At 47.0% G+C, this 15,045-nt stretch overlaps 1 protein-coding gene across 11 annotated transcripts in view; it reads right to left on the reverse strand.

Annotated features, from left to right (window-relative positions):
- The window catches only part of kifc3 (kinesin family member C3), a 47,627-nt gene that overhangs the window by 1,059 nt on the left and 31,523 nt on the right, over nucleotides 1-15,045 (reverse strand). For 6 of the 11 annotated variants that reach the window (XM_047362688.1, XM_047362681.1, XM_047362682.1 and 3 more), the window contains 18 exons: nucleotides 14,814-14,899; nucleotides 14,421-14,486; nucleotides 13,242-13,391; nucleotides 12,811-13,110; nucleotides 12,082-12,255; nucleotides 11,694-11,738; nucleotides 9,725-9,872; nucleotides 9,526-9,656; nucleotides 9,247-9,358; nucleotides 8,746-8,927; nucleotides 8,481-8,585; nucleotides 8,247-8,377; nucleotides 3,327-3,450; nucleotides 2,857-2,986; nucleotides 2,191-2,420; nucleotides 1,970-2,119; nucleotides 1,627-1,756; nucleotides 850-989 (listed from right to left, as the gene is read on the reverse strand). In XM_047362688.1, the coding sequence (XP_047218644.1) occupies nucleotides 850-989; nucleotides 1,627-1,756; nucleotides 1,970-2,119; nucleotides 2,191-2,420; nucleotides 2,857-2,986; nucleotides 3,327-3,450; nucleotides 8,247-8,377; nucleotides 8,481-8,585; nucleotides 8,746-8,927; nucleotides 9,247-9,358; nucleotides 9,526-9,656; nucleotides 9,725-9,872; nucleotides 11,694-11,738; nucleotides 12,082-12,255; nucleotides 12,811-13,110; nucleotides 13,242-13,391; nucleotides 14,421-14,486; nucleotides 14,814-14,899 (2,534 nt within the window). The remainder of the gene's footprint in view (nucleotides 1-849; nucleotides 990-1,626; nucleotides 1,757-1,969; nucleotides 2,120-2,190; nucleotides 2,421-2,856; nucleotides 2,987-3,326; nucleotides 3,451-8,246; nucleotides 8,378-8,480; nucleotides 8,586-8,745; nucleotides 8,928-9,246; nucleotides 9,359-9,525; nucleotides 9,657-9,724; nucleotides 9,873-11,693; nucleotides 11,739-12,081; nucleotides 12,256-12,810; nucleotides 13,111-13,241; nucleotides 13,392-14,420; nucleotides 14,487-14,813; nucleotides 14,900-15,045) is intronic. The other 5 variants (XM_047362683.1, XM_047362692.1, XM_047362685.1 and 2 more) reach the window with 4 other exon arrangements.

Raw genomic sequence — 15,045 nt, forward strand, 5'->3', positions numbered from 1 at the left:
ACCCGTCTGCAACACAAGAACCACCAAGCAGAAACATCTGGAACAGATCAAGCATCTGGAAAATTAGTTTTAAGATTTCCCAACAAGATGCCAACAAGGTTTCATGTGTCAATGGCTTCCTGATCAATTTTCATGTCAAAGTTAAAACTTTTCCACAGCTCTCCTTCCTGCTGATGTTAGTTGTTGATAAATTAATTAAACAAATATCAACTTTACTATGAATTTATGGCAGATATTTCTACCGTGGTCTGGCTTAAAATTTGGAGCATCAAACAAACCCAAAACAGACGGGAAGGAAAGACTGACTAGATGATATCTGGATGGATGATTGGATGGATGGACGCTTTAGAAAATGGGATAAAGTCGGGAAACAGAAATATTTTTTTGCGTTCTCTGCCTTTTTTAAAACTTTTCCAAAGCTGGAAAATACTTAAATAAATCTCCATACTTGGGCTCTGTAGCAACCCTGATCGTCTGGTGTGATCAGGGTTGTGAAAGTCCATCCAACTGACCAGAGCATCACACCTGACCTATATGAGCCTACGAAACAATTCCTCCAAGTAGTTCCTTGCAGTGACTGGATATATTGTGCAGCTCGACCTCTAACCCCGCAATTTCCCAGATTCATCAGTGCAGACAGGGAGGAAACATTCCCAGCATTCATTCCCAACACCCACACAGCAAGCAGCTGATGTAAGGCAGCACGTGGGCTCAGTGGGCCCTGCACATGGCTTTGCAGGCACACAAACACAAGCTCAGTGGTGACAGCTGGAGGGGGGGAGGTTAGAGACAACACAGGGTCACCATGCCATGCTGGGAGCACCATGCCAACTTATCCACCCCACCTACCTGCCCACCATCCCCCACCACCGGGCCGGCTCTGTCTACTTGGCTGTCTGGAAACCAACCAATCAGAGCACAGAATGAGGACACAGAGGAAGAGGGACAGACCGACAGCGGCAGTGCTCCGTCTCTCTGACAGCTCCGACCTGCAGCATTCAGGAGGCAGGGCTAAGTATCTGAAGGACTGCAGTTCCCACAATACAATGCAGAGAGCCAGCAATGGTAGGATGATTTATTTAAAGTTTGATGAGAATAAACCAAAGAAGAAGACGGTTCAATAAGGAACTGGCTTTAAAATGATTTTTTTTTAAAAGGATGAAAATCTGACTTCCTGCTTGGTTTCCTTAACATAAATCTAACTTTATTTTCCTGCTGAATTTCTGGACATCAGAAGGTTTTCAGGAAGAAGCTCATCCTGAAACAGATGAGATGGATCCTCTTTAGAGGCTGAAAAACGATGAGGCAGCAGCTGCTCGCTATATGAAGATGATAAACAGGAACGGCTTCTCTTACAAACAGCTTCAGAGTTTTTACTCTGAATAAAATGAATCCGCCATATTCTAGAAAACACGAAGGAATCAGAACATTTATGTTTTTGCGTCTCTGACTGGGTGAACAAATGAACAAAACGACAGGGAGGAATCAAACTGGAGAGGAGATTAAAACATCTGCAGAAAGAGACAAAGTAAAGCAGGAGCTCAAAGGTTCTGATCAGTCAGAGACGTCTCCCTGTGTGATGATGTGCACAAGTGTGTGCGTGTGCACGTGAGCGTGCATGTGCACCTGCAGACAGCTGTGACTGGGACCTTCTGCGGGAGCTGCTGGGAGTTCTGGAGGCCGAGGACAGGGTGGAGCCGGCGCTGCTGGCCCGCGAGATGGGGAGGGGAACGGGCGTCACAGGGGGAGAGTCCAGCTGAGGAAGAACACAAAACAGTTTATTTACTTTTTATTTCATCTCATTTCTTTACATTATTTTGGCTTCATATTTTTTTTCTACAGTTATTCAAGTATTGATTCATTGTTATATTTATAAACAAACGCCAGTCAAGGCTGCTGGGCGCCATCTGACACCAGCGAGTTCTGTTTGGTTCTGGCTAAGCTTGGCTGCAGGCCAGGGGCATGGTACCTCTACGCTGTCATGCGTGGGTGAGGACGAGGTGGACGAGTTCTCATGTCTCTTGGACAAAGAAGAAGAGTTGAGCTCCACGCTGCGAACGCGCTGAGCAAACTTCAGCGAGCACACCGACTCACTCATGTTGTCCGGCAACGGAGACACCTGCAGGAACAGCAGGTGTGAGAAATGGACTAGGACTTGGAGACCAGGTCCTGGACTCCATCTGGACTCACCTGCACCATCATCAGGGTCTTGCTGTCGCCGCTCAGCGAGTCCTGCAGCAGGTAGGTGAGGCGTGAGTTCCTGAAGGGTATGTGGGCGTGTCTCCCGCGCAGCGCGCTGATCACGTCGCCCAGCGCCGACAGTGATTTGTTGATGCACTGGGCCTCTCTGAGTCGACTACCCTCCGCTCCGGACTTCCCGATCCTCTCCGATCCTGCTAGGTCCACCAAGTTCAGCTTCCCTAAATCGGAATGCAGGGAAAATCGCCGACTGAGAAAAGCTACATTTATTCATTCTGATATTTTAGAATTATAATAAAAATCTGATCATATTTACTAAACAAATTCCCTAAAACAGTCCTGAGTGTTCTGCTGATCATCTTTCTCTTTTTTTTTGATTGGTTAAACAAGCTCTAATTTTATTGACAATTCACAGCAGAGGGGGAAGTTAATTAACTGGCAGATAATCAGTGAAAAAGCAGCATATTGGATCTGGAACAAAGAGGTTTCAATGTGATTCCTGGAAACACAAGAGGGAATTCTGTCTTTTCTTGACTTCCATAGCCCAGTGCACCGTTTACAGTCCCTCTGGAGTCCGATAGATTGATCTGAGCCACTAGCAGTCAGAAACCAGAACTGTCCTGAAGAAACAATGAAGAAAAACCCTCTGATCCACACCTTGTGTCCTGGTTCCAGTTGTACTGTTGAATCCCGATACAGAGATGATGAGTAGCGCATGGGAGCGCGAGCTGTGCTCGTTCAGGTTGGTGCACGCCGTTGCTCTGTTCACATGACCCAGCTCAAACACCTGAGGACAGGTACAAGTACACAGTCATCAGAACTGAACGCTGCTCCTGCCTCTGCAGTTTAACCTTCATCCAACAGGTTTCAAGTTCTACTTAAAAGCAGTTTTGCATCAATTCCTGCACCAAAACCGATTTAGACCGGGACCTCTTTAGTTCCTCTAAAATAATGAAATCCATCTTCCACACAGACGCAGTTTCCACCTACAGAAAACAAAAACCTTACGGCTGCAGCGCTGCTCTTACTCGTTTATAAAAGTCAAGTTAAATCCACAGAAAAGCTGCAGATAAGAACCAGAAGATGCTTGATGTTTTACACTGAAAGGCCAAACAGGAAGCGCTTACGTTGTTGATGTCCTCTGGGCTCTGAACCACAATCTCGGTCAGTCCGGGGACGTAAAGCTGTCCGCTGCCATCAGGATTCATCTTGATGTCCAGTTTGTCGGTGGGATTCTCCCTGAGCAGATCGCTGCAGGAAAACAGATTTTCAGTTAATTTCTCCATTGTGAGATCAAGATGGGCGCGTCACTGCCAAGGACTACCGAACCATTCTTGAGAACCATGTGCATCCAATGGTTCAGAATCAGAATCAGAATCAGAAAAGCTTTATTGCCAAGTACGTTTTTGGACATACAAGGAATTTGTTTTGGCGTAGTCGGTGCAATACAGTACAAATTAAATAGTATAAACATATCTACAATATAATATAAATATATGTGCACAGTTTTAAGTGAGTGAGAGTAAATGTAGAGCAGTATAAGATGCAAGAGCAATACAACAGTGCAGGTGATCATTGTGCAAGTAAAGCAGGAGTCCAAGCTGAGCGTTAATGTAACGCATAGAGTTACAGGTTACAGGTGTCCTGTCAGCAAAAGAAAAAGGGGGGGGGAGTGTCAGTGTGGTTTCCGGGCTTTGTTAACAAGGCTGGTGGCAGATGGGAAAAAACTGTTCTTGTGGCGTGAGGTTTTGGTCCGGATGGACCGCAGCCTCCTGCCAGAGGGGAGAGTCTCAAAGAGTCTGTGACCAGGGTGGGAGGGATCAGCCAGAATCTTCCCTGCCCGCTTCAGGGTCCTGGAGGTGTACAGTTCCTGGAGCGACAGTAGACTGCAGCCAATCACCTTCTCAGCAGACCGAATGACACGCTGCAGCCTGCCCTTATCCTTGGCTGTAGCAGCGGCTTACCAGATGGTGATGGAGGAGGTGAGGATGGACTCAATGATGGTTGTGTAGAAGTGCACCATCATAGTCTTTGGCAGGTTGAATTTCTTCAGCTGCCGCAGGAAAAACATCCTCTGCTGGGCTTTCTTGATGAGGGAGCTGATGTTTGGCTCCCACTTGAGATCCTGGGAGATGATGGTTCCCAGGAAACGGAAAGATTCCACAGTGTCAATTGTGGAGTCACAGAGGGTGATGGGGGCAGGTGGGGCTGGGTTCTGCCTGAAGTCCACAACCATCTCTACTGTCTTTAGAGCGTTAAGCTCAAGGTTGTTCTGGCTGCACCAGTCCAACAGATGGTCCACCTCCCATCTATACGCGGACTCGTCACCATCAGAGATGAGTCCGATCAGGGTGGTGTCGTCCGCAAACTTCAGAAGCTTGACAGACTGGTGACTGGAGGTGCAGCTGTTGGTGTACAGGGAGAAGAGCAGAGGAGAGAGAACACAGCCTTGGGGGGAACCGGTGCTGATGGTCAGGGAGTCAGAGACGTGCTTCCCCAGCCTCACGCGCTGCTTCCTGTCAGACAGGAAGTCAGTTATCCACCTACAGGTGGAGCCGGGCACACTCAGCTGGGAGAGTTTCTCCTGGAGCCGAGCTGGGACGATGGTGTTGAAGGCAGAGCTGAAATCCACAAACAGGATCCTGGCGTAGGTTCCTGTGGAGTCCAGGTGCCGGAGGACGAAGTGAAGGGCTAGGTTGACTGCATCATCTACAGACCTGTTGGCTCTGTAGGCAAACTGCAGGGGGTCCAGGAGGGGGTCGGTGATGTCTTTTAGGTGTGAGAGCACAAGGCGCTCAAAGGACTTCATCACCACAGAGGTCAGGGCGATGGGTCTGAAGTCATTAAGCCCTGTGGTCCTTGGCTTCTTGGGAACAGGGACGATGGTGGAGGACTTGAAGGAGGCTGGCACATGACATGTCTCCAGTGAGGTGTTAAAAATGTCTGTGAAGACTGGAGACAGCTGATCAGCGCAGTGCTTCAGGCTGGCTGGTGAGACAGAATCCGGACCAGCAGCTTTCCGGGGGTTCTGTCTCCTGAAGAGTTTGTTTACGTCCCTCTCCTGGATGGAAAGAGCCGTCCCCGGCGTGGGTAGGGGGCTGGTGGGGGGGAACTTCAGGGTGGGGGTTGGAGGTGCCAAGGCCCCTCTTGAGGTTGGAGAGATGGGGGTGGTGGATTGTGGCTGCAGCTGTTGGGGGGCGTCGTGGGGGATGGTTGCAGGACTGTCCCTTTGTCTTTCAAAGCGGCAGTAGAACTCGTTCAGGTCGTTGGCAAAGCGTCGGTTGATGGAGTGGGGGGCTTTCGGCTTGTAGTTGGTGATTTGCTTGAGCCCTTTTCAGACAGACGCAGAGTCGTTGGCTGAGAACTGGTTTTGGAGCTTCTCAGAGTACAGTCGTTTGGCCTCTTTCACTGCCTTGCCAAACTTGTACTTTGCCTCTCTGTATATGTCTTTGTCCCCACTCCTGAAGGCCTCTTCCTTATCCAGTCTTAACCTTCTGAGTTTAGCTGTGAACCAGGGTTTGTCGTTGTTGTAACTCACCCTGGTGCATGATGGTACACAGCTGTCCTCACAGAAGCTGATGTAGGAAGTCACAGCCTCTGTGTACTCGTCCAGACTGTTGGTAGTAGTCCTGAACACATCCCAGTCTGTACAGTCTAAACACGCCTGGAGATTCTCCACAGCCTCACTGCTCCACTTCCTTGTCGTCCTCACAACAGGTTTGCAGAGCTTTAGTTTCTGCCTGTATGCAGGAATCAGGTGGACCATGATGTGGTCGGATTGGCCCAGTGCAGCACGTGGGACGGCGTGATAAGCGTCTGTGATGGTGGTGTAACAGTGATCCAGAATGTTGTCCTCTCTGGTCGGACATTTTATAAACTGTCTATATTTGGGAAGTTCGTGGGTCAGATTACCTTTGTTAAAGTCACCAGCGACAATTACTAAGGAGTCCGGGTTGGTCCGCTCCACACTCAGTATCTGGTCGACGAGCATGCGCTGTGCGACCTGCACGTTAGCTTGCGTTTTAATACAAAAAACGTCAACCTTCAAATAATCATGTACAGTTATGCACTCGATACTTGGTCGGGAATCCTTTGGCAGAAATGACTGCTTCAATGCGGCGTGGCATGGAGGCAATCAGCCTGTGGCACTGCTGAGGTCTTATGGAGGCCCAGGATGCTTCGATAGCGGCCTTTAGCTCATCCAGAGTGTTGGGTCTTGAGTCTCTCAATGTTCTCTTCACAATATCCCACAGATTCTCTATGGGGTTCAGGTCAGGAGAGTTGGCAGGCCAATTGAGCACAGTGATACCATGGTCAGTAAACCATTTACCAGTGGTTTTGGCACTGTGAGCAGGTACCAGGTCGTGCTGAAAAATGAAATCTTCATCTCCATAAAGCTTTTCAGCAGATGGAAGCATGAAGTGCTCCAAAATCTCCTGATAGCTAGCTGCATTGACCCTGCCCTTGATAAAACACAGTGGACCAACACCAGCAACTGACACGGCACCCCAGACCATCACTGACTGTGGGTACTTGACACTGGACTTCTGGCATTTCCTTCTCCCCAGTCTTCCTCCAGACTCTGGCACCTTGATTTCCGAATGACATGCAGAATTTGCTTTCATCCGCAAAAAGTACTTTGGACCACTGAGCAACAGTCCAGTGCTGCTTCTCTGTAGCCCAGGTCTGGGGAATGCGGCACCTGTAGCCCATTTCCTGCACACGCCTGTGCACGGTGGCTCTGGATGTTTCTACTCCAGACTCAGTCCACTGCTTCCGCTGGTCCCCCAAGGTCTGGAATCGGCCCTTCTCCACAATCTTCCTCAGGGTCCGGTCACCTCTTCTCGTTGTGCAGTGTTTTCTGCCACACTTTTTCCTTCCCACAGACTTCCCACTGAGGTGCCTTGATACAGCACTCTGGGAACAGCCTATTTGTTCAGAAATGTCTTTCTGTGTCTTACCCTCTTGCTTGAGGGTGTCAATAGTGGCCTTCTGGACAGCAGTCAGGTCGGCAGTCTTACCCATGATTGGGGTTTTGAGTGATGAACCAGGCTGGGAGTTTTAAAGGCCTCAGGAATCTTTTGCAGGTGTTTAGAGTTAACTCGTTGATTCAGATGATTAGGTTCATAGCTCGTTTAGAGACCCTTTTAATGATATGCTAATTTTGTGAGATAGGAATTTTGGGTTTTCATGAGCTGTATGCCAAAATCATCCGTATTAAGACAATAAAAGACCTGAAATATTTCAGTTAGTGTGCAATGAATCTAAAATATATGAATGTTAAATTTTCATCATGACATTATGGAAAATAATGAACTTTATCACAATATGCTAATATTTTGAGAAGGACCTGTAAAGATTTAGCCCCAGCCCAGTGCTCCAGCATGGGATGTCTGGGATGTCTGTTAACCGGATTCAGTTCGTTATCTCGTTAAGGTTTAGAGGAGGAGATCCCCTTTTCTCAGGTCAGGGTTCCTATAAGCTCTCTGCAGATGTTTTTCGACCAGCAGCAGACGACAGCCTCGTTTCCTGTATTCTGAATTTCCTCTCCCAGATGTTCTGTTACAAAACAGCTGGAGCAACAACTGAGCACGTGGCCTTTAAAATCCGTTATGTTTACATAACAGAGCTGGATGAGGCTGCAGCTTCATGGAGAATTGCCTGCGACTGCAGAGTGGAAACCTGAACTCTGCAGGATTTTTCAAGCATGATAAAAACGTTCTTATGAAGATAAAAAAAAGTTTTATTTGTCTACATTATCAGAGGCTGCTGGAAGTTCTCACTCGACATGAACTAACCCCAACTTTAGCTACCACGTTTGATGTTTCCTACCTGGAATCGAATAACCCTGAATGCAACACAATGACATACAGCAGGCAGGTTGTAATGCCCATCCGAACCACAGTGGGGCGCTGTGAGAAGCTGCACTAACCGCACTTCGCTGCAGCTCCAAACACCAACTGATATTCCATGATATTGCAATGAAGAAATATTTGCTAAATATTCTGAGTCTTGATCCAGACTGGACCCAGAACCCGGTTCCTCACCGCAGCGTCTCGTTGTAGATCTCCACCATGCTCACAATGATCCTGTAGTCCCAGTCCGCAGCCTTCTCCATCACCTCTGAGAACAGCAGGCGGAGCGCCCGCTGATTGATGCCAGGATTGTCGCCGATGCCCTGAGAACACAGAGGGGGCGGAGTTTACAGGTGAGACATCATTCATGAGTTCTGACATCAGCATTCAGTTTCCAGTCAGAAATAGCATGAAGGTGGCTCAAACCTCCATGGTGTAGGTTTTCCCAGAGCCCGTCTGTCCATAGGCAAAGATGCAGACGTTAAAACCGTCGATGCAGGAAGTGACCAGAGCTTGGACCTCCTGGAACACCTGATGGATCAATCACACAGGTGAGGTTTAAACTCTTTGCTGGATACTGATTCTGGCTAATTGCACAGGAAGAGAATGATTCATGGTTCCCAAACCAGGAGCATATAGTTTCCAACACATGACAGGGTCCAGGTTCTGGACCATCAGGGGACCCACTCACCTCCTCCTGTGAAGCCTGAGGTGGGAAGACTTTGTCCAGCTCAAACGTCATGATCTTCCCCTTGTTGGACAGGTAGAGGATGGCGTCATCATCAGAGTCGAAGCTTAGCATAGTTCTGGCGTCGGCGGAGTCCTGCTCCACCTGACTGACAGGCCGGACCCGGCAGAAGACCCGAATGTTACCTGGGACACAAGAAAAGATGGGGGTATTTATGTCCAGCCAGTACCTCCTATGATTAGTCAGGTGCAACTGCAGCTTGTTTTCCATTACAAGCATAATCCCACCAGAACAGAATTGAAACCAGAAATTTAACGGTTTGGGTTTAGAAGTTGTTTCTGATGCTGGAACTTCACATTGAAAAGTTCCTAAAGCTGCAGTCTGGATTCAGTGTTTCGGTTATTTTCAGAATAACAGATAAAATAGACCCACACTGGTGTCATTAGGATGGACCTGGTGCATCTGAACAGCTGAATGAACCCAACTGTAAAGTTCATGTCAGACCTTTGAGTCGGACCAGCTCGTTGTGGCACTTCTTCCTCAGGTTCATCTCTCGCTTGTATTTCCGCAGCAGCTCCTGGTTGGTGCTGCTCACGTCACTGATCACCTGGCAGATCTGAAAACACAGGTTTAACAGCGACTCAGTCAGAACCGGCGGAAGTGTGTGCGGGATGTCAAGTAGAACATCCCTCTTTGATCTTTCTGCTACTATTGACTGTTTTTGTCCTTGTTCCAGTTTGTAGTATCATTTCTGATGTTTTTCCTGTTTCTTGCAGTGCTCACCTCCTGCTTGGCCTCAGAGATGGCTTTATCCAGCATGGAGGGGAAGTCCTGAACCTGCTTCTTCAGACAGTTATAGTCCGAGGTCAGAGTCCTGAGAGCCGGCTGCAGGCTCAGCAGGTTCATCCTCACACCTGAACACAACAATGTCAGCAAACACAGACTCCACAACAACAACAACAGGTGAGGAACTGAAGCTGACCTGCCAGGTTTTCATGCACAGCTTTCATCTCGCTCTCAGCTCTGATGAAGGCCTCCTCGATCACACGGTTCTTCTCCTCCTCTAGGTTCTGCATCTCAGCCTCCAGCTGACCCTGAGCTCGCTGCATCTCCCCTTCATAGACATGGATCTGTAGACCATAGCCATGTTCTCATGTTTCTTGTTCAGGTAAAAATCAGCTGCACCTCAACATGTCTGCAGGCCTCAGCACAACATCAGCATTACCTCAGTCTCTCATTAGCTTACAGACTTTATCGACGTCAACAGTGTAACTGCACTGTTGGCCCAACCTGCATGTACATGGCAGGACCAAAACAAACGACTTTTCTGTTAATAAAACGTGGCATAGCTAATGTGTTTGTCCTCCTGAAGAGCTTACACCGAGTCTATGGACACAGCTTTAAAAAAAAAAAAATGTAGTAATATATATAGTTTAAAACTGAGTAAAACAGTAAAACGTGCAGACATATTTAACTAGACAGGTAAACTGCTGAATTAATGTGGATTTAACATACTCTATACGCAGCTGCTCAAATTACCTTTAAATTAATCCCAGTGTGTCTACATTTCTGATCTATACACAAACCATCACAGAAAACATAGGTATAGGACAGGTACATCTGACCACAGGTGAAGCAAGGTGAAAAAAACCAAAAAACTACACTAACAGTTTCCCTCTAGTTCAAGTTGCTGAGCTAAGCTAGGCTAACAGTTTCCCTCTGGTTCAGGTAGCTGAGCTAAGCTAGGCTAACAGTTTCCCTCTGGTTCAGGTAGCTGAGCTAAGCTAGGCTAACAATTTCCCTCTGGTTCAGGTAGCTGAGCTAAGCTAGGCTAACAGTTTCCCTCTGGTTCAGGTAGCTGAGCTAAGCTAGGCTAACAGTTTCCCTCTGGTTCAGGTAGCTGAGCTAAGCTAGGCTAACAATTTCCCTCTGGTTCAGGTAGCTGAGCTAAGCTAGGCTAACAATTTCCCTCTGGTTCAGGTAGCTGAGCTAGGCTAGGCTAACAGTTTCCCTCTGGTTCAGGTAGCTGAGCTAAGCTAGGCTAACAGTTTTCCTCTAGTTCAAGTTGCTGAACTAAACTGGGCTAGCAGTTTTCCGCTTGTTCCTTTTTCTAAGCGAAGCTAGGCTAACAGAATTGCTCAGGTGAAAGTCACTGAGCGAAGCTAGGCTAACAGTTTCCTCTTGTTAAGTCTCTTAGCATAGCTGGGCTAACATGTACCATCTGGGTAAAGCCACTGAGCTAAGCTAGGCCATCATTAAAAATTCACAATAAGAAGGCTGTAAATATTGGTCTGGTAATATAAGCCTAATCTAACAATAAATCTTCTAACTGGAAACACTGGGTGAACTACTGGAATGGTTGCTTCACAGACTCACTAATCCAACAGTGTCTGAGGGTCCAGAGCTTCCCATTAAAACCAGTTCAAACCATTGTTGTCAGTAATCAGATCAGTTACATCAATTTATAGACATAACATTGATAATATTATTAATAGTAATGTTTTTAGAAAATCTACAGAAATATTACATTTAATTTCTGCAACCCAGAGATCTTGCAGAAAAGACTCTGAGCCTAGAATCAACTGTTTTTTTTATTGGATATTTCAAAACCTCAAGTATAAAACATCAGAAGCATAGTTAATAAAAGTGAAACTTATTAAAAAGTTCATACCTTTTTATTTATTTATAACCAGATAAAGCAAAAAGAAATGTTTTAACCGCATAATTTAATATTAATCCCATTTGGATCAGTAAAGTTATTTTTTCCTTTGAGGGTTTAATGAAATGGTTCATTTTTCTTTGTTCTAGACTATAAATTCGTGGGTTGTTCCAGTTCTTTAATCTGCGCTTGCAGAACAACAGCATCAGTTGTTTCAGGTTTATCTGGGAGCTTTGGAGCCTGAGCCCACAGTCAGTGTGGCATGTGGAACTTCATAGGGGCAGGGGCCAACCTTGGACAACTTGTGATCCAACCGGCTCTTTCTGTTGCTGGCAGCCTTGGATAAGAGGCCACAGAGATGTAGATGCAGCCAGACGTGTGCAGAGAAATAAAAAGATGAGCTATAAGTTCACCTGAAACTGATCTGATTGGCCCTCGGGCTTCTTCATCATATTAACACAATATATCATATTAACAGAAAGAAGGGCCGGAAAAGTAAAGTCAGACCAACAACCTCCTGTTAATCACACACATGATATCAGTCGGCATAAAGTCAGGATAACACGATGGTCTTTGAGAGTCTGTTTCTGAGATTCAGTTGTAAATCAGAGGACAGAACATTTCTCTGCAGCCCAAGGTTTCTAACAGGAAGCAGAGCTGCAGACGTTACCTGAACTCACCTGTGTCCGAAGTTGAGTGCAGGTACGCTGCGACTCGTGCAGCTGCGTCTCCAGTTCCCTCAGCAGCTGCCTCTGCACAGACAGCTGCTCCTGCAGGGCACCGTTTTTCACCTGCATTTCCACTAGAACTTTCTGTGAGTCTGCGGACTCCACCTCCACCGTTTGGGTCACAAACTGAGAAAGAACGTACAGGTTAGTTAATCATTTGTTGCAACATTTAAGTAATGTTCAAGTGGTCAGTTTACACCTCTCCAGTTTGCCTTCAGGATTTAATCCTGAATCAATAAATTTGTCTGCACTCCCCACACCAACAGTAAACACATTGTTTCTTCTCTGTCAGTCAACTGGGGCTCACACTAAGCCAGGTTCTGGTTCTGCTGAAGGTTTCTTCCTATCAAAAGGAGAGATTTATTCTTTGCCGTCACTACATGCATGCTCAGTATGAGGGATTGCTGCAGGGGTGTTAACTCAGTTGGGTTTCCTTGGATGGAAAACGTTTTACGGATTGGAATAATAAACTGAACTTGGCTGCATTGTTTAATAATAGGGACCTAATTGCTACGGATGTAATTGACTTGACTAAATAATTCTGTATGTAAACAGATTTTGTTTTGCCTAGAGACAAGATTTGCATCGACTTGGCACTATTTTTAATCAAAAATAAACACAGATGCAGAGCTTGCTCCGACACCTCATCTCCCCTCTCCTACCTGACCAGCATTTCTTTACCTTGACTCTAGGGGGCGTTGCTGCCCGTCTAGCCAGCTCTTCCTCACATTCCTGCAGACGGAGGTGGAGATTGTGCTCGCCGTCGGCCCGTCTTTTCCTGGAATCCTCCAGCTGCCTCTTGCTGTCATCCATCTGCTGCTGCATAGCCTCCACCCTGCAGCTCTTCTCCCGCAGCTCCTGCCCCACCTCAGCCAGCTGCAGCTCCCTCTGCCGGGCCTGGCTCTCCCAGTGGGACACCTCCCTACGTAGGGCCTCCACCTCCTGCAGCGCAGACACAGGGGGAGGACTAACCTTGAGCAGCTAAATGAGATATGGATGAGATGAGTTCTGGATCCACTAACCTGAGCAAGACTAAAAGTTGTGGAGCTCACCAAGCTATTGGGAAACAACTGTTTAAGAGCACACTCGTGGTAGCCCACCTCTAAACTCACCTGTGTGCGGGGGCAGCGGCTGCAACTGCAGCTCCCCGCTGCAGCGTCGAGCTTCTGAAACTCTGAACTCCTGCATGACTTCAGCTCCTGTTTCAGACGCTCGTTCTCCACCAGCAGCCGCTCCAGCTGCTTCTCCAGGTCTGTTGCCCCCTACAGGACAGGTGGACAAGATCCAACAGATGTTTGTTACCATGGTAACCAAGTGGTATGGTCTTTGGTGCTTTGTTGTGCACATTTCCACCAGTTTTCGGAATCAAGCATGACTCATCAGTGGGCGCTACACAATGCGGGGGAAACGCGTGGTAGCGAGACAAAGATTGCTAAGCTGCGCACAATGTTGCTTTTAATGCAAAAGCAGAGCATCCATAAACTACTGTTAATATGGAAAAGGAGACAGCGACTCCGCACAACAACAATCGTCTGTACGATGTTTTTATCTGCATATGTTCAGCATCTGTGAGTGAAACGGGAACCAGTAGTTATGCAATGAGTGTTTAGTGTGTTTTTGCAAACATAAATAATGTTTATATAGTATGTTTTTCGTCTCCGCAGTCGTACTCGTTGCTTCCACTGTCTTCAATCCGCCTGTGGGCGACGTTACGGTTCGCACACAACAACCAAGTATTCTGCAGCTCCTGATTGAACCGGAGTTCCAGAACCAGAGAGCAACCTCTTTTTGTGGGTGGAAACACAAGTTAGGATTACACTGAGGTGGCACCAAGAACTGAATCCTAATGAGACACCTCATATAAACCTGTTAAGGTTGAGCAATGGAATGCCCGTTTTTCGCCGGCTCTAAAAGTCGGCCCAACACCGCCAAATAAATCAGACATATTAACAGTTACAATAGTGGTTCCACTTGAAACATATTCTTTCATGTCTTACCTTTACACAGGTACCAAACGTTTGCATGTAGACCTTATAACTGTGGAGCTATAGTTGATTTATTTAGGTTATGTAATTTCAGGCGGAAATTGCTCTAAAACCCCTCAGGGCTCAAAAGGTTAAACACATAGGGACAGGATAGGACTTTTTAAACAACAAGAGTTAAATGTAGATCCAACTTTGGTTCAGAATGTTGAGGTGCTGGTTTTAGATTAATCAGTTCTCTTAAGAAAAGATAAATGTGATGGAGTTTTCCTGTTGGTTTCTGAGGAATGTGGTCCAACGGGCCCTCACCAGTTCAGAGCGGAGTCTCTCCGCCTCCTGAGTCTGATCCAACAGATTCTCCTCCAGCTCCTTCACCTGCAAACAGCACAGTCACAGTTACACACCTGCCACATGATACAGATTTATAAGAAGTCCCAGCTGCTGACAGAGTGGTGCGGTTCTGGTGCTGAAGCATCAATTTAAACCATGTTTGGACCATGTTTCATCATATTATTCTGGTTCAGATCAGAGCTGAGTCAGCATTTAGTTTGTACTGAACTTAAACTTCATCTCTCTGGGCATCAACACCATGAACTGTTCTCAGGCAGCAGGTAACTCACAGATTTATACCACCAATCAAGGAAAAGATTAGTCTGACTGGTTTTCCATCTGACAGCTCAGGTGAGCCACCTGCAGACGTACCTGTGTGCGCAGCCGAAGAACGAGCTGCTCTTCTTCTAGACGACTGAAACAATCTGAATGTTGAGTTGGCTGCAGCAGCTTCCCACCTAAAACCAAGGACAAAGGAGCATGTGACATAAACGTACATCTGGACCAGGACCAGGTCAGACATCAGGTTATGGTGCGATTGGTTTTTGGTCATCCGGTTGTCCCGGGTTCAGGTCCCGGACCTGGCGACCTTTGCCTTATGTCT

Source organism: Girardinichthys multiradiatus, chromosome 4, assembly GCF_021462225.1.
Source record: "Girardinichthys multiradiatus isolate DD_20200921_A chromosome 4, DD_fGirMul_XY1, whole genome shotgun sequence".
In the NCBI taxonomy this organism is placed as follows: domain Eukaryota; kingdom Metazoa; phylum Chordata; class Actinopteri; order Cyprinodontiformes; family Goodeidae; genus Girardinichthys; species Girardinichthys multiradiatus.